Raw genomic sequence first — 17,387 nt, 5'->3', positions numbered from 1 at the left:
CTCCGCCAGCACCACCAGCCGTGTCTCTAGTCCTCGGGATGGCGACGCCAAGGATGCGCCAGCGGCTCAGTCCCTCCTCCTCCTCCTCCTCCTCCTCCAGCCGCTCCATCCCGCTCTTCCCGCCATCCCCAAGCTCCGGGCGCTGGGGCTGTCGCCTCTCCCTTTCCCCGTCTCCCGGTGGGGCGTCAGACGCAGCCGCACTCCTTGGCCGAGAGCTCGTTGACGGTGTAGTAGCGGTTGTAGGCGTCCAGGAAGGACACGTCGTCGTCGTAGGCCAGCGGGCGACAGCAGGGCCGCGCCCGCACCTTCTCCCTCCTGATGCGCCGGCGGCTCCTCATGCTCTTGAGCGACAGGTCGTAGCTGCGCACGGCGGCCTCGCAGGTGCCGCTGCAGTAGCGGAAAAGCACCGTCTCGTCCGACTCGTAGCCCAGGCCCAGCTCGCTGACGCTCACCTCCAGCTCCCGCAGCTCGCAGGGTTTGTGGCGGGCGCGGGCGCGCTTGCGGCGGCCCCCAGCCCGCGGGAAGAGCGGCAGCTCGTGGCCCCCCGAGTTCATGGCCTGGCTGTAGCGCTCCACCAGCGCCGAGACCAGCTGCCGGATCTCCCCCTCGGTGTAGCTCTCCAGCAGGCTGCTGTCTGCAAGGGAAAGAGGGATGTTAGGGCAGGGATTGGGATTTCCTGGGGGGGTGGGAGGATGAAACCCCCCGGATGCGGGTGCCTTGGGGCGGGTGGATGTCCTGTAGGATGGAGATGGGAGGATCCTCTATGGATGAGGATCTTAGGATCCTCCAGCACAGAGGTCCTTTGGAGGGGATGGATGTCCCCCAAGATGGAGATTCCCTGGGGTGGGTGGACATGCCCTAGGATGGAGCTCCCTTGGGGTGGATGGACATGCCCTAGGATGGAGCTCCCTTGGGGTGGATGGACATGCCCTAGGATGGAGCTCCCTTGGGGTGAATGGACATGCCCTAGGATGGAGCTCCCTTGGGGTGGATGGATGGATGTCCCTGGAGATGGAGATCTCCTGGGGTTGCTGAACCCTCCTGCCCAGGATGGAGATCCCCTGAGATGGGACAACATCCCCCAGGACAAAAGTTCCTTGGGGTGGGAGGACATGCCCCAGAGATGGAAATTCCCTAGTGCTGGGAGGATGTCCCCAAGGATGGAGATCCCTTGGGGCAGGTGGATTTGGGGAGAAACACCAATAAATTTCCCATTTGAACCATTTCACTCTGGTTGGGGAGGGGGAAGAGCTGCCCCCCCCAAGACCCCAAGACCAGCAGCCAACACACCAACTGTCCCCAATCACTGCTGGCAACACCCACATCCCTTTGTCCCAACCCTAAATCCAGGCTTTATCCAGCTGAGCTCCACGGGAGGCGCAGGGAAGAGAAGAGGAAAGCGCCACTTGACAGCTTGTCATCGATTTCCAAATTTCCACCCCAAAAAAAAAAAAAAAAAAAAAAGAAAAGCTGTTCCTCTGGTTTGGAATCCAAACAAACACGTGGAGGTTTCCAGCCCTCAGGGAGCGGAGCGGGAACCACTGCCAGTCCCCTCATCCTCAGCTCCTGTTTGACATTTTCCATTTGTGAAAAATAGCACAGAAATAAAAAAAAAAAAAAAAAAAAATTCCCTAAACAAAGCCATTTGGAGTGAAAAAATGAAAAAAGGAGGTTCTTTGCAGCAAGATGAGCTGTTTGGGTTCCCCTCCGTGCAGAGCTGTTCACACCAAGGTTTGGTGCCCTGTCGCCCTCAAATTCCTCTTTAAATCCCGGGAATGGGGATGGTTGGATGGTGGGGAACAACCCAGCGGGGGTTTTGAGGGAAAACTGTGGGATCAGGAGGGGGAATGACCACTGAGGATGGGGTTGCAGGAGCTTACACTGGGAGAGCAGAGAGCCGTGGCGCTGCAGGGCCCGTGGGGATCTCCGTGGAGCCGCCGGCAGCGAGGAGGGAGAGGAGGAAGAGGAGGAAGGCGGCGAGGAAGACGAGGGGCTGAATTCCCGGCTCCCGCTGAACATGTCTCTACAAACCAAAATGGACAACACGGAACTGAGGAGCATCGATGCAATGGCTGCAAACTTCCATACCTTCATCTTAGAGCGAGTCAGAACATTGGAGCTCTGCAAAACAGGCAAAACAAACATCCTTAGTGCGCGGCCCTCGCCCCCCTCACTCGTCATCCCCTCTTCCCTGCACCCCCTCCCCGTCTCCTGTGGGATCAGCGGCGTCCCCTTGGCTCCTGCCTCCCTCCTGGGGCTGGTTTGGTGTTGGGAGAGGGAAAGTGAGGCGTGGAGGAGCCCAGGGATGTGCTAGGACACTGGTGAGGGAGGGTGTTGGGGGGTGGTGGCAATGGGGATGGAGGTGGCACCACTGGGGACAAGGTGATGGCAGCAGGGACATGGTCATGGAAATGGGGCCAGGATGATGGAATTGGGGTCAAGGTAATGGCAATGGGGTCAAGGTAATGGCAATAGGGACAAGGTGCTGGGAACAGAGTTAAGGGATGGAAACAGGGTCAAGGTGATGGAACTGGGGTGAAGGTGATGGAAATGGGGACAAGGTGATGGCAATAGGGTCAGGGTGCCAGCAATAGGGTCAAGGTGATGGCAGCAGAGTTAAGGGATGGAAATGGGGTCAAGGTGATGGAAACGGGTTCAAGGCAATAGGGTCAAGGTGGCACCAGTGGGGACAAGGTGGTGGCAACGGGCACAGCGTGGCACCAATGGGGGTGAGGTGGTGGCCTCATCCAGCCCCTCCTGACACCCTCAGCTGCCTGGGCAGGTGAGTTCCCACCTCCTCTCCCTCCACCCAGGTTTCCTCACGTGGCATCACAGCGGGTGGGGACAGGCAAACCAATGCCACCCCATCCTGTGGCACCTTTTCCACAAGGAATTTCCCTCAGGAGGAGCCCCTGGCTCCATCTCCCCCTCCTTCATCCCCGCTCTGGTGTGGTTCGATGTCCCTGTCCTTCCATGAGCACACAGAGCACCAGCACTCCCCTCCTGCCATCCCCCCACACAGAGGTGCAACCAGAGCCCAGACCCCTCCCCCATGGCAGCTCCACCAAAAACCATGGAAACCTCTGGAAAAATGAACAGGAGGGGCTGGAGCATCCCAGGGTGGCTGCACGGATTGCAGCGGGACCGGGACCCTCACCTGTGCTGACCACCCAGAGTCACAGCCCAGCAGTTTCCCAAAGCACAGATCCCACCCCAAATCCCTCTGGCACGTCCCTCAGGGCCAGCTGGGCTCTCCCCTTCCACCATTCCATAATCTCCATCCCAAGCAGGTTGGATCTGGTGGGATTTTACCCCTGACCCTGCAGTGGGGTCTGTGCTCCCATCCCTGAGCCATGAAATGCCAGTAAAGCCAGGCTCTGGGAAGCAGCATGGACTCCCAGTTGCCTCCTGGCCCCCCCTTTCTTCTTTTTTTTTTTGTTTCAGTTCCTTGCAAACCCCAAATATTTTTCCTTTGCAAATAAATTTTCCAGGGGGGGCATTAAAAAAAAAAAAAAAAGGGAGGACAAAAAAACCCCCCAGCAATCCCTGTTTCACAATATTGGCCAAATATAGTTTACTGGGGTGTGTGAATGTTTATTTTAATTTGGGATTTGACATGTTTGCTTCTACTTTTGTTGCAGAAAACAAACACCCCTGACAGCCACATCCCTCGATTTTATAGGATGCAGATAATTCCACATTAACCACCAGGAATAAGATACCCTGTAGGTTACGGGGCAATTGGAGAATCCAGCCAGAGTCTAAATATTTTCAGCTGGGCTATAAACAATGCCAAGATAGGAAAAAGAATGGTTTGGCCATATAAGGAGGGAAGGGGATGGGATCCTGGCGGGCCGGGACGTGGTGATGATGAGCACCGGAGCGGGATGGGAGCTGGGAGAGGCTGCTGGGAGCACTGGGAGCACCAGAAGGGGATGGTGCCAGCCCTGTTTGCTTCTGGTTTGTTCCCATCCCGTGGAGCCAAGGAAGAGCTGGGCTCCCCATCCGGAAGGAGAGTGATGGAGGGTGTTGGAGGATGATGGAGCACGTTGGATGTTTCCTATTTATGTTCTTCATCGTGATAGGACTTAGTGGGGATGGTGATGGGACAAGGGGGAAATGGCTTCCAACTAGAAAAGGGCAGGGTTGGATGGGATATTGGGCAGGAATTCCTCCCTGTGAGGGTGGGCACAGGTTGCCCAGAGCAGCTGTGGCTGCCCCATCCCTGGAAGTGTCCAAGGCCAGGTTGGAGCAACCTGGGCTAGTGGAAGAGGGTGGGACTGGATGATGTTCAAGGTCCTTTCCAACCCAAACCATTCCACATGTTTCCATGATAATCAGGTGCCTTAAATTCCCATTTCTCCTTGGTAAATAAGAGCAACCCCTGAGCTCAACCTTCATGATCTGGGGTGGGGATTCAGCCCCCTCTGCCCCGGGGGTGAAAGGGTTGTGATGGAGCAAAGCTGTGACACTCGATCCTGCCACCTGGGAAAGGGCCCTGGGCTTGTTGCAAAGCCCATAAAATTTTAGGAGAGTGGTTTCAGCCTCGCTGCACTTCCCATAAAAAAAAGCCTCCTGTTCAGGCAGCCAGGAATTCTGGCCCCCACCCACTCGCCTGTGACCTTTCAGAAGACTTAAAATCACCAGTTCCAACGTGCAAAACAATAACAGGGGAGGGATTCCAGGCTTTGCCCTCGGGTTTCTCTCCTTTAAAAGCCACAGACTGCAAAGCCCAGCCCTGGCCAGCCTGGCCTTGGACACTTCCAGGGCTGGGGCAGCCACAGCTTCTCTGGGCAACCTGTGCCAGGGCCTGCCCACCCTCCCAGCCAAGAATTCCTTCCCAATATCCCACCTATCCCCACCCTCTGGCAGTGGGAAGCCACTCCCTGTGTCCTGTCACTCCATCCCTTGTCTCAAGTCCCTCTCCAGCTCTCCAGGGAGGGACCTGGGGATCTTGATGAAAGGCCAGAGTTTGAGCTCAGCTTTTCTCCTGGAGAACAGCCCGAAAGCTCCCTGTTTTTCCTGCATTCTCCTGACAATCCGTGGGGATGTGATCACAACGTGCTGCTCCTGCTGCCAAGAGGGGAAACTCAATCCTACAGGAGACCCTTCCTGGCTGGACAGCCCCAAAACCAGCCCTGTCTGGCAGGAACCACTAAAACCACTCCATCATGAACCTCCTGAACCTTCTCTGGCCACCACCTGCCCTGCTCTCATCCCCACGGGGACGTTTCCAGCAGACTCTTGGGATTTCTCTCCACCATCCACTGGCTCCTTAAAGCTCCCAGAGCCATGAGATGAGGGATGGGAAGGGGAGCTTTGTCCTATCACCCCCAAATCCTCCCTGCTGGAGAGGGGAAGGAGGAGAGGCCAAAACCTTCAGCGCTGATGCTTCAAAAGCAGAGAGCCCAAAAGGCATTATATGATAAGTGTGCCATAAATTTTCCGTCGATTCATGTTTCCGGGCATTGATTCATTATTTTCCAGCTCTCAGCCCTCAGCCATGGCAAGAATGGATTGAAGCCCAAGGATTTTTGGCAACGCAAACCACTTGGAAAGATGAAAGTCCTTGACGGGACATCAGGGAGAGCTTCCACCTGCCACGCTCTGTTTATTTGAGGGCCTTACATGGGAGCCAAGAGGCTTTGAAATCCCAGCTCCCTGTGACTCATCCCGCAGGAATTAAACAATTTCCATCCAGGCTCGTGGTGCAGCAGCTCCAGGGGCTGCTGGAAAAGCAGCTCCTCCAGCAGCAGCTTCCAGATCAATGCCCGGTCCCGCTCGGAGGGTGTGGTGGGATGGTTGTGGAGGGGAAGGGGGGTGGTGGAGAGGCCACCTGGGTAGACCATCACCAGAACTTCAGACCACCCCCAAACCTTCTTCAAAGTTTCTTCAGACCATCCTCAAAACTTCAGGCCTTCCCTAAAATTGCCTCAGACCTTCCCCAAAACTTCCTCAGACCTTCCTCAAGAATCCCTTAGGATCTTCCCCAAAACTTCCTCATTCTTTCCCCAAAATTGTCTCAGACCTTCCCCAAAATTGCCTCAGACATTTCCCCAAAACTGATCACAAGCTCCTGACATTATTTTTTGGGAGTGGAACCCCTCCAACACCCCCAGCAAGGATGGATGCTGGCACTGGGGATACCGGAGCTGCAGCGAGGAGGTCAGTGCCCCAGGGTCAAACCAGCCCCAAAATGCTCAAATTGGCCCCAAAATGCCCCAACTGGCCCCAGAATGGGGAATGTTGAGAGCAGTGAGTGAGTACACAAATGAGGAGGGGAAAAAAGCCCCATGATCCCAACTCCAGCTCCGCTGTGGGGACAGGGAGCGCCACCATCTCCCTGGGGATAACCCCTTGGCTGGGGACAGGGGGCAGGGGCTCCTCTGTGCTCACCAGCAGCTCTCCCAGCCCATCACTGGCATGGCCTCCTGATTTGGGTGCCAAAGCTGGTGGCAGGCATGGCCTGTTCCCCTCTCAGCCCCATCCCTGCTCTTCCCTCCCTTCCCAGCTCTTCCCTCTGCCCCCCTAAGCAAAACCAGAGCCCAGCAGGGACACATGGATCTGCTTTCCCTGAGTGAAAACCAGCCTGAGCAGAGGGGCTCCACAGCTCCTCCCACAGCCTCAACCCCCCCCAAAAAAAATTGGGCTGCCCACAAACCAGCCAGACCCTCATCCCTGGGACCCAGCCCAGCTCCTCTGGGAAAGCCTTTTGGGGCACCCCCTTTGAGGAAGGGTGGTGTCAGTGAGGGAGCAGGGACGTGGGACAGTGGAGGGGGAGCTGGGATGGTGGTGGGGAGGGGGGAAGTGGTAGAATTCCCATCGGCACAGGGAGCCCCTGGGCTGAGCACGCCAGCCCTCGGCACAGCGCGCCGTTCCCACACCCACATGGCATTTACAGGCGGGCTCAATCGGTTTTAACGTCTCTCCAGAGCAGCTGGAGAGAGAGAAAAACCCACCCACAGCCCCCTCAGCGTGATAAAAATAAGATGGAAGAGCAGCCCCCCCCTCCTGCCCCACTCTGAGGGGACACTCGGGAAGGATCAGCCAAGGGAAGCCTGTGGGTGATGCCAGTGGGGAGGCCACTGGCATACTCCAGGTTGTGGCTGGAGAAGGAAGCCCTGGTGGTTTCCATCCAATGGAGCATCCCCTGGCCCTGTCCATATTCCCACTGTTCCATAGAATCGTGGAATGGTTTGGGTTGGAAGGGATTTTAAAGCCCATCTCACTCCACGTCACGGGCAGGGGCACCTTCCCCTGCTCCAAGGTGCTCCAAGCCCCATCCAGCGAGGGGTCTGGAGCTCCTCCAGCAGGGAAAGGAGCGCAGGGGAGGAAAATCCCCAATCTGTGCCAGGGCCAAGGGGCACCTTAAGCCACCCCTGCATGGCAGGGACAGCCTCCTGCACCCTAAGCCGTGCCGGTTTCCCCGGGCACATGCCAAACTCACCAGGATGGAAAACCCACCAGCACCCCCAGCCCGGAGACCCCACAGCCACAACCCACTCCCCTCTCCCCACACCCCCCAGAGCTCCACTCAGCCCTGCTTTGGGGCTGGATTTCTCTGAGGAATCCTCCAGACAGCCACGGGGATGGTGCTGACCCCTCTCACCATCTCCTGTCCCTCCCGTTGGATTCCCACTCCCACCATCTGCGGGTTGTGGGGAGGCCCCTGTCCCAGCAGGATCCATCCGTGCCCTGGAAAGCAGCAGCAGCAGCAGCAGCAGAGCCTTTGATTCCTTTCCTGGAGGTCTCACCTGGGCTTTTGTGTCATTAATTACCAGGATAAGCAGCAGGCGCCCGGCGGGGGGGGGGATTGGAGGGAATCCCGCTGGATGTGGAGCCAAGCGCAGTGATTTCTGCTCCCTGGCACCAGTTTGGGACCAGTTCAGCCCCAGCTGGGCTTAGCCCATCCCTGCAAGGGCAAATAACGGTGCTGCTTCCCCTCCATCCTCTGCTTCCCGTGGTTTTCCCCCCCTTTCCCCCGTCACTCTCTCCGGGACACGCCGGAGGCAGGAACGCAGCTGAAATATCAATCAGCATTGAAGAAAAGCCCGGTTTGATGCAGCACAACCCACTGCAGGGCTCACCCAGCCCGGCTCAGGGACACCTTGGGGACACCCCCACCGAGCCCTGCACCCCTAACCCTCCTCACCCCCCCTAGCTGTGAGAAAAGCATTGAAACCAGCACATTTTGGGGGGATATTCATTATTCTTCCAGCTGAAAGCAGCAGGAGCATGAAAAATCCTCTCAGGGTGGTGTGATCTGAGGTCGTGGTCTCGGCTTGTGGTCCCCAAATTGTGGTCTCTGGGGGTGGGGGGGAGGTGGATCCGTGTCCCCATACCGACCCTGGCGAGGTGTGACAGCTCCACCAAGGTCACCTCGGCTGCAGCAACCCAAAAACCCTCCCTAAGCCGATTCCGTCAGGTCTAAGCAGCGGCAGGAGCCGCCCTTTATGGGAAGAAGGTGAGTAATTAAGAGATTAATTGATATCAAAATGATTCAGGGCACTGCCCGGGGGGGAGTGGTAAATAACACCAGAACAGGGAACGAGGTGGGAACATCTGCAAGAAACCCCCTGCAGACAGACCCCATTTGCTGATGGGCCGAGAAAATCAAAATACGTGGCTTGGAATCCCACCCGAGCCAGGCTGGTTTGTGAAGACGGGCAGGAAATCAGGGATAACACCGGCCAAAGACCCCCCAGCCACTGCTGGGCGCCCTTGGGTGCTGCTGTGTCGTCCTCCTGCAGCCCCAGGGATGTTTCTCCAGCCCAGATTTTCCCTCTCGTGCCAAACCCCGAGCTCTGAACGTCAATTATTTCTGTCTCTGGGGCGACACCACCACCACCCCCCTTGCTAAATAACCTCCTGATGCCAAGAAGGGGCGGTTTGTCAGAGGAAACTAATTACTGGGGCTTGTTTGAACAATCCCAGTGCCTGGGGAAAGAGGGTTAAAAGCTTACATTTTGGCAGCAGGATGGAGCCCAGGCCCCAGATGTGCTCTGCTCTGGGCCCCGTTTCGACACCGCTGCTGGTGTCTGGGGGGCAAGATTCTCCCGTTTTCCCAAGAAAGGAAAAGCTCCCAGTGGGATCCAGGAGGGAAAAACATGCCAGAGGAACAAGGGCAAGAGGGCTGAGAGAACAGCAGCACCCCCTGCACTGTGGCTCTGCCTGCTTGCCCCTTCCCTCTTTTGTAGGGTTTTCCGTGTCACAACAGGCTCCAGCTCCCAAAAATCCCTGGGAAGGGGGTCAGTGTGCCACGGCATTCCTCAGTTTCCCCTTTGGAAGACCCCCCCCGGAGCACAGTGGAGCTCAAAGACTCCACATATTAATTCCTGACTTTCCCAGGGTCCCAGCTCTGCCTTTTCCACACGTCCCAGGTGTGCTGGCGCGATCCCTTCGGCTCCCACCTGGATAATTCCCATCTTCATCCCTAGACAAGCAGATCCTGCCCTAAGCCAGCATTCCTGCAAGCGGGAAGGGGGGATGAGCCAGGAGGAGCTGTGCCAGGGGTAGCATCCACATCCCACAACACCATCCCGGGCAAGAAGCGCAGTTGATGCCCAGCCCTGGGAATTCCCCCCCCTGGCTTCCCTCCTCTCCTCCCTGTGGATGTTGGATTCCTCGTGGCACAGGAGGAGCCGGCTCGTCCGGGTGCCCGCTGGGGATTACGGAGCTTTGCTGAGGGCAGAGAGACCCAAGCGAGGTTTGCAAATCCAATTTGCACTAAAACCCCTTTCCAATGGGTTTGGGATGGAGAACAGACTGAGATCCTGTTAGGCTTTACTGTCCCACTCCAGAGGCAGCTGCCAACATCTTGGAGCACTCAGCACCGCTCCACAGCGAGCAGAGGAGAAATTCCTCCCAGGACAGCAACTGCAGTGGGCTGGGAACGGGGATTTTAGCTCAAAACTTGGGATAAAGAGGGCTGGAGGTGATGGGATGGACCATCACATGCCAATACAGTGGAGCAGCATCGTGTCCCCTGAGCTTTTCCTGTCACTGTAGGGAAAACCTGCGGGGATGCCTCAGGGATGAGAGATTTTCCACAGGGAAGAGTCACACAGGTTCCAAAAAAAAAGCCAAGTTTCCCCTCTGGTCCCAGTCAGGGAGACCTGTGGCCATGCTGCCCTTCCCACCTGGGGAGAGGTGGTGCTACCTCCCACAGTTCTGGTTCAGATCTGGCCAGGCTGTGGGTAAAAGATTTGGGATCGTTTCTCCTGCCCCTGCGCTGCCATAAAAAACATGACAGTGGGAATGCAGCCACCCCAAGGCCAGCTTGGATGGGGCTTGGAGCAACCTGGACTAGTGGAAGGTGTCCCTGCCCGTGGCAGGGTGTGGAATGAGATGATCTTTAAGGTTCTTTCCCACCCAAACCATTCCATGATTTTACCACCTGCTCTTGGAGACAGGTGGGGTCAGACCCACCCCCCTCCTGCCCATCCATCCTCCGTGGGAAGATCCCACCCCAAAGCGCTGCTTTTCCAGGGCACAGCCCACACTGCCCACTCTCAAAGGGCTCCCACCACCCACATCCTGGCTGGATCCTTCCATCCTCTCCTTTTCCCACCCCAAACCACCCTTGGGTACCAAACAGGTGGGTTTTAGGGATGCCCAGCCCTGCCTGGCATCCTCCCGCCACGTGCCACTGGCACCGTCCCTCCCAGACGGCTCCGTGGAGCTGCTAAGCCTCAAAAATGTGCTTTTAATAAGCCAACACCACTTCATGAAGTGAGAGACGGCGTTGAATCAGAGGGAATTCCTTCCTCTGGGACACCCTGGAAGGATGGGATGGGTGTCCCCGGCTGGGACGTGGCAGCCGCTTGAGGGATGAAGGCGGTTTGGTTTCTATCCAAAGTTTTGGCTGGATTTGGTCCCCACTCCTCCTGTGTTGCTGCCTGTTGTGGGGAAGGCAGCAGAGAGGGAAAAATCCAGGGAAAACCAAAAAGCCACTCCAGCACCTCGCTGGGACCATCCCCTGCCTGTTCTTCCCTGCATAGCTGCTCGGGGACCACTGGGATGGACCCCACAAGGATTCAGGATTTTGGCTTGCTGACCCTGCTCTGCTCAGGGACAACAACCACTGGGATGGACCCCACAAGGATTCGGGTTTTTGGCTTGCTGACCCTGCTCTGCTCAGGGACAACAACCACTGGGATGGACCCCACAAGGATTCGGGATTTTAATCCCTGCTCTGCCCAGGGTGCCAGGCCTGGGGGCTCTGCCTTCACCACGTCCCACGGCCCTGGTGTTTTATAGGGGAGGGTCAGGGAGTGACAACAGCCAGCAATAAATACACCCCGAGCTCCCAGGCAGCTCCTTCAGCCAAAATCAATATTATTAAAGGCAAAAGGGCCTCCAGAAGCTGCACAGAAGCCCACGGACTGGGTAGCTCTGCATCACTGCCACCACCAGCGAGGCCCAGAGATGGCAATGATGGAGCAAAGTCGGTTCCCACCCCCAGGGTTTGACCAAAAGCTGATACCCAGCTGCCCCTGGAGCTGCCATGGCCTGCAGGCAGCTTTGCCCAACTCCCAGGAGCACTCAAGGATGGGTGTTTGCTCTATCCAACCCTAAATCCCAATCTATTTCCTTGCTTTGAAAATTTGGCTCCTCCAGGGCCGTGTGTTTCTACCTGGGAATGATTTGGGCTGGGTTTACAGCCACCTCACACCTAAAACGAGCTGAGATGAAACTGGGGGAGTGCTCCCTAAAGCCTGGAGCTCCATAACCAGGGCTCTGCTCATGAATCATCTCCGTTCCCAGCTCCCGGGAGAGCTCCAGGATGGGATTCACCGCCCTGCCCCAAGCACCGCACAGCCAGGTCCCTCCTCTGCAAGAAAAAAAAAAAAAAGCTGCTGAACTGGAGAAAAATGCGACTCCTGCTTTGGATTATCGCAGCCTGGGAGCGATGCTAAAGGAGGAACTTCCCCTGGCGGGGATATCTCCCGCGCTGCGGGAATGCCGACCCCTCGGAGCGCTGCGAGAGCCGGGCAGGGCTGCCCTGCCTCCCTCCCGGCAGCCGCCCCGCCCGGCCCCTTCCACACTGGGCTTGGATGAAGTTCAAAGGAAAGGAAAACAAACGAAATGTGGTGGCGGCAGAACGAAAAACCCCCTCAGAAGGCCGGCGCTGATGCGAGTGGCATCGCCTGCGAGGGGCTTGACACGGCGCTGGCACGGCCCCGGCTCGGCGGCGGGAGGAAACGCTCCGGGGAACGACGCGGTGGCAAAGAGGCTGTTTCGATTTAGCTCTGGGATGCAGAGCTACAAAGCGAGCCCCTCTCGGCTTTCGTGAGGAAGAAGAGATGGGAATGAAGCTGCTTCCGGCGTTTCCCTTCCCAGGGAGAGCGCGGAGGGAGGCGGCTTCGTTCCGATGCTCCCGGGATGCTCCTTCACACGAGAGCATCCCTACAGCACCCCCGGCACGGGAGGGAGCAAGTTTGGGATTATCCTCCTCTCCTTCCAGTTTAATGGGGAAAGACTACCCCAAACTGGCCAAATCCCAGAAAAAAAAAAGCTGAGTTGGGTGGGATTTCTGCAGCTCAACCAGGTAATGGTGGAGCTGGAGTGGGCAGCTCACCTTGACCAGGGGATTGGAGCACCCCATGGAGCACCCCAGGTGTGGTGGGAACAGAGGGGGTGGGTGGTACCCAGATCCTCACCCTCTTCCCAGGCATCCTGGGAGCTTCCAGAGCATGATGCTGCCCAAGCTGGGCTTAGGAAGGGTCCTGGAAACAGGACTGTGCACATGTGCTTTGGCTTTAGACCAGGGAGAAAAAAACCCCACACTAGTAAAAGCCACACCAGTAAAGCCCACACCAGTCCTGTACCACTGCCCCTCTTGTGCTGGGCACCCACACAGGGTCCCAGGACCCTCCCTCCCCTTGGCATCTCCCTTCTTTCCAAGGCTCAGCCCCTCTGGGGACCACAAGCTGCCCCATGGGCTGTCCCATCGACAGGGAGCTGTGGGCTCCTTGTACCCCCTAAACCCACAGCCTGGCTCAGCAGGACGACACAGGGGCCCCTCCTGAGAAGAACACAGGGTTTTCAGTGTGCTGAGTGCCACCACACCAGCCTGGGGACAGCCAAGGTGACACTTGCTCTGGCCACACGACTGGCAGGGCGGGTTTTAGAGCATCTTGACCTCAAAAAGGGGATAGTGCCAGTCTTAGATCCATCCTTGCAGTCCCCCCAAAGGTGGAAATCAACCCCACGGCCGTGGAAGAGCCGCCCAGCGGAGCCCCAGGAGGGAGATGGCCGAGTGTGATGTGATTCATGGTTGTGCCGTGGGAGGGCACCCAGTGCCACCACAGCCAGGCCCGTGCAGTGTCCAGCACCACCCCCCACCCCAGTGCCAGGGCCTGCGTGTCCCCCCGGCCGTGCCACAGCAAACCGGACCAGCTCCCTTTATTTCCAGCCCAAGCACGAGGCCTGGAAGGTGCCGGGCTCTCCCCTTGCAAATCCCAGAGGAGCCACATCCTGCTGCCAAAGAGCTGCAGCCACTCACGGGCTGATGGCAGAGGAGGAGGGACAGCTCGGCATTCCCGGGGTGCCCGCAGCCGGCATCGGGATGCGCCACACCCCCCCTGCGCCTTCCCGCGGGAGGGACACGGGCTGGACCAGGGCTGAGCGAGCTCTCCGAGATCCAGCGCTACTGAAAAACTTGGGATGCGGCACCAGGGAAATCTAATTCTTGTCCCCAGCGCAGTCCCGGAGCTGCTGCGGCTGGAGGCGCAGGATGAGCCCGGAGCCTGGCGCCGGTGTGGTGACACCAAGGACACAGCACGGAGCAGAAATCGCCAGCTCGGCTCTGCAACCCGGAGTCAGCGCCGCAGTGGGCAGATTTGGGTCTGAACCAAAGGTTAAACCCCAAACCCAGGCGCTCACACCTCCTAACATTTAGCACAGAGACGCCCCTTCCCTGCTTGATTTCTCTGCCCTGTGCCAGCCACCAGCTCGGCTGCCTCTGCCATTAAATCCAGGGGCACACACGACCACGAGAAGCTGAATTAGGGATCCACTGACGATCCTGGCTTTAGATCTGGGATCTCAGCACACATCCAGGACTAACACGCCGCTTCCAGCAGCGTCCAACCCTTTCTCCTGCTGGGATAAACCGTGCCTTTGACCCAGTGCCTAATTGCAGATCGGCTCCCGAAGCAACGATGGGATTTAAATCAGGGCCGGCTACAAGCTACCATATATGTGCAATAAAGACACCCGAGGTCTGGGTTGTTTTGTTAAAGCCGCAGCGAGAGGGGGAAATTCCCTCCCTCGAGGATGGGGGGATATTCACCCCCCAGCCCCTGCCGAGCTCTGGAGATGGTCACCACTGCGGCGCGGCCGGAGCTGGGAGAAGGTGACGGGGTTGGAGATGCCGGCTGGCGATCCTTCCGTTCCTTAAACTAATATTTAGACAGGACCCATCTCCCCCCTCCTGCGAGCGCTCCGCGCCCGGAGCCGTCCCGCGCCGTGTTTGTGTTCCTGCGTGGCGGGACGGGCTCCAAGTATGAAGCAAAGTCCTGCGGCCGCCGCTCGGGCCGCCCCGACCCCGGCAGGGTGGCGGGGACCGCGGCCGGGCTCCCCCCGCTCCCTCCATCCCCCGAAGGACCCGGTTCTGCCCCGTTCGGACCCGCCGGGTGCGGGAGGGACGGGAATAACCAGCGGGGTTGAGAGCGGGCACGGCGCGGGCAGAGAGGCTCCGCCGGGACCCCCGGGGCTGCCCCCGGTCCCTCAGGGGCCGTGCGGGGCAGGAGCGTCCCGGGCGCGGGGCAGGTGCCCGGGGCCGCCGCTCCCGAGCCGGGGCAGCCGTTCCCGAGCCGGGGCCGCTTACCTGGACGCCGGGCCGGTGGCAGCGCTCAGCGGCGGCTCCGAGCCGGGGCCGGGGCACGCGTGGGGCCGGGGGTCGCCATGGGCGAGAGGCAGAGGAGAGGCGCGAGTCTAGCACGGCTCGGCTCGGCTCGGCTCGGCTGGGCTGGAGAGCGCGGCGGGGGCTCGGCCACCGCCTCCTCCCCGCGCCGGGAGGCGGGTTTGGAGCCGGCCGGTTCCCCCGCCCCGCCCGGTGCCGGTGCCGGTCCCGCTGCCGCCCGAGCCCCGCAGCCGAGCGAGTCCGCGGCTCCCCCGGAGGAGGCACCGGCTGCTTCTCGCAGCGGAGCCGACGGGACCGCCCGGCCCCGCCCCGGCCCCTCCCGGTGCCGCCCCGGTCCCTCCCGGTGCCGGTCCCGCCCCGCCCGAGCACAGCCAGACCTCCCGGTGCTGCCCCGGAGCCTCGGTGCTGCCCCTCCGGCATCGCCTCGTTTCCCCCGGTTTCCCACCTTTGGAGCCCCCGGTGTTGCCCCTGGAGCCCGTGCCCGCCGCGGGCAGCCCGGCCTCGGTGCCCAAATCTCCCCTGGCAGCGGTACCCAACTCCCGTGGCCGTGGGCACATCCCTCCCCGTGGTGGTTGGGGGCATCATTGAAGCCCCCCCTCGAGCCGGGCTGGGCAGGGGCACACCGGAGCTGTCAGCGGTTTCCTGGCACAGCCAGTTCTCATTTCCCATCGGGGCTTTCCCCACACCGGTTTTGCAGGCTGAGGAAGCACCCAGAGCACAGCAGGATCACCACTGGGCATGGGACAGGCTGGAGAAGGCTGGCAGCTGGGACAGGCCCATCAGCACATGGAATGGGTTGTCTGAAGATGAGGGGGGTGTGTAAGAACCAAATGGTTTGATTTGATTCATAGAATCACAGAATCATTAAGTTCTGAAAAGCCCTGACTCCTGCCCTGGGCAGTCTGTGCCAGGGCTGGACGACCCTTTTGGTGAAGAAATGCTCTTTGAAGTCTCTTCCAACCCAACCTTCCAACTCAAACCATTCCAGGATTCTATGAGAAGTGCTGAGGAGAACCCTTGCAAGGCCCTGGGAGGCTCCTGGAGCTGCTGATCCTGCAGCATCTCCCACGGCCATGCCACATCTCCCTTGGCTGTGGCTCCTCTCCACACTCTCCCACCCAAGCACAGCTTTGCCCTCTCGGAAAACAAGAAAGTTGCTTTGCAATGTGAGCAGTGGAGATGCTGAAGAGACCCCAAAAAGAGGCAAATCTGGCTTTGGGAGGGGGTGTAGAGGCCCCTTTGAAAGAAGCCAGGCTGGGACAGACCTGCTCAGGCACATTTCCAGAGGCTGCTCTTGGTGCAGGGTGTGCAGGGGAGTCAATGGCCATAGGAAAGAGAAGGGATTGGAATTTAGAGAGGAGAGACTTAGTGCTGCCTTAATGACTGGCTCATTCCTTCTCCCATCTTCCCAGTGTTTGTTTTTATTAAGTATTAATACGCTGGGACTGTTTTCTTTAGCACATGTTGGGTCTGGAGGGGTTCACGGGGGGCTCTGGGATCTGGATGACCTCGGCCCACTGGGAGACCTTCCCAGGAGTGGTTTAGGGAGCCTGGTCCGTGGTTGTTTCAGGTCCCAACAGGACCTGTAGAGGTGACCCGAGCCCCCAGGGTGCTGCTGGTGGGGTGGGCAGGGTGGGCAGCAGCGCTGGGTGCTGGGTCCCTCCTCTCTGACGGGTTCACCTGGACACAGCTCTGCAAACATCATCCCACCAACCCCCCTCCCGCTCCACCGCCCGCAGAAGGCAACAGCTGTCCTGCCAAAAACCCAGTAGCTGCTAAACAAACGATTTAATGGGAACCAGCCTCGATGGAGCAGGAGCAAACGTGCCCAAGGAAGCGTCGGAGCCATTGCGGAGCCGCGGCAGAGGCTTCACGGAGCGCTCAGGAAGCACAGCCTGGGACAATTTGCATCTTTCGCACTAATTAACGCTTCCCTAATGACATGTGGGACATGGTTAGGGGCGTGTAGCTCCCATCCCTCCCGTGGTGTTTGCTAAGAGCCCAAATGTCAGTCCAAGCTGGTTGTTGTGGTGGGATCGTTGGGGTTGTCCTGGGCCAGGAGTTGGACTTTGATGGTCCTTGGCGTCCCTTCCAACTCAGGAGATTCCCTGATCCCCACAGCTCACCCTGTTGTCTCTAATAGAGTTGGTACCAGCACCTTCTGCCTAAAATCACAAACCAGTGGAATCCAGAGCGTCACTGGGAGCCTCTGGTTCGTGGAGGAGGTTTGGGAGTCGCTCATATTTGGCTTGGCTGCCTCTTCTCAACCAGTCAAGCCTCCCTTGATCCCTCTGGATTTAAACCATCTCCAGGCTGGATGTTTGCAGGCTGACCCTGAGCAGATCCTGGAGATTCCCCTTTGCTCTTCCAGTGTTTCCTGCTCACAATCCGGGTACCAGACACTGTGCAGTGACATCTTGGACATCTTCCTTACACAGCATCCTAAAAGAGCCATGAGCAGCCCTGGATTCCCATGATTCCCACCATGCTGCAGGTTGCTGGTATTCCCAACACGTGG

The 17,387-nt window shown here is 58.6% G+C and overlaps 1 protein-coding gene across 2 annotated transcripts; it reads right to left on the bottom strand.

Moving 5' to 3' along the window:
• Positions 1-185: 185 nt before the first annotated feature.
• On the bottom strand, positions 186-14,956 carry NRTN (neurturin). Of its 2 annotated transcripts, none has more exons than XM_050321240.1 (3): positions 14,834-14,956; positions 1,881-2,121; positions 186-634 (listed from the first exon to the last, which is right to left on the bottom strand). In XM_050321240.1, exons 2-3 carry the CDS (start codon positions 2,092-2,094, stop codon positions 186-188), a joined length of 663 nt encoding a protein of 220 aa, XP_050177197.1. In that variant the 5' UTR covers positions 2,095-2,121; positions 14,834-14,956. The 2 variants fall into 2 exon arrangements, with proteins under 2 accessions (XP_050177197.1, XP_050177198.1); XM_050321241.1 differs by having other exon boundaries at positions 1,881-2,023; positions 14,834-14,903.
• Positions 14,957-17,387: the final 2,431 nt, after the last annotated feature.

Source organism: Myiozetetes cayanensis, unplaced genomic scaffold, assembly GCF_022539395.1.
Source record: "Myiozetetes cayanensis isolate MyiCay16 unplaced genomic scaffold, myiCay2020 scf26, whole genome shotgun sequence".
Lineage (NCBI taxonomy): Eukaryota > Metazoa > Chordata > Aves > Passeriformes > Tyrannidae > Myiozetetes > Myiozetetes cayanensis.
This window is presented reverse-complemented; position numbering and strand designations above follow the sequence as displayed.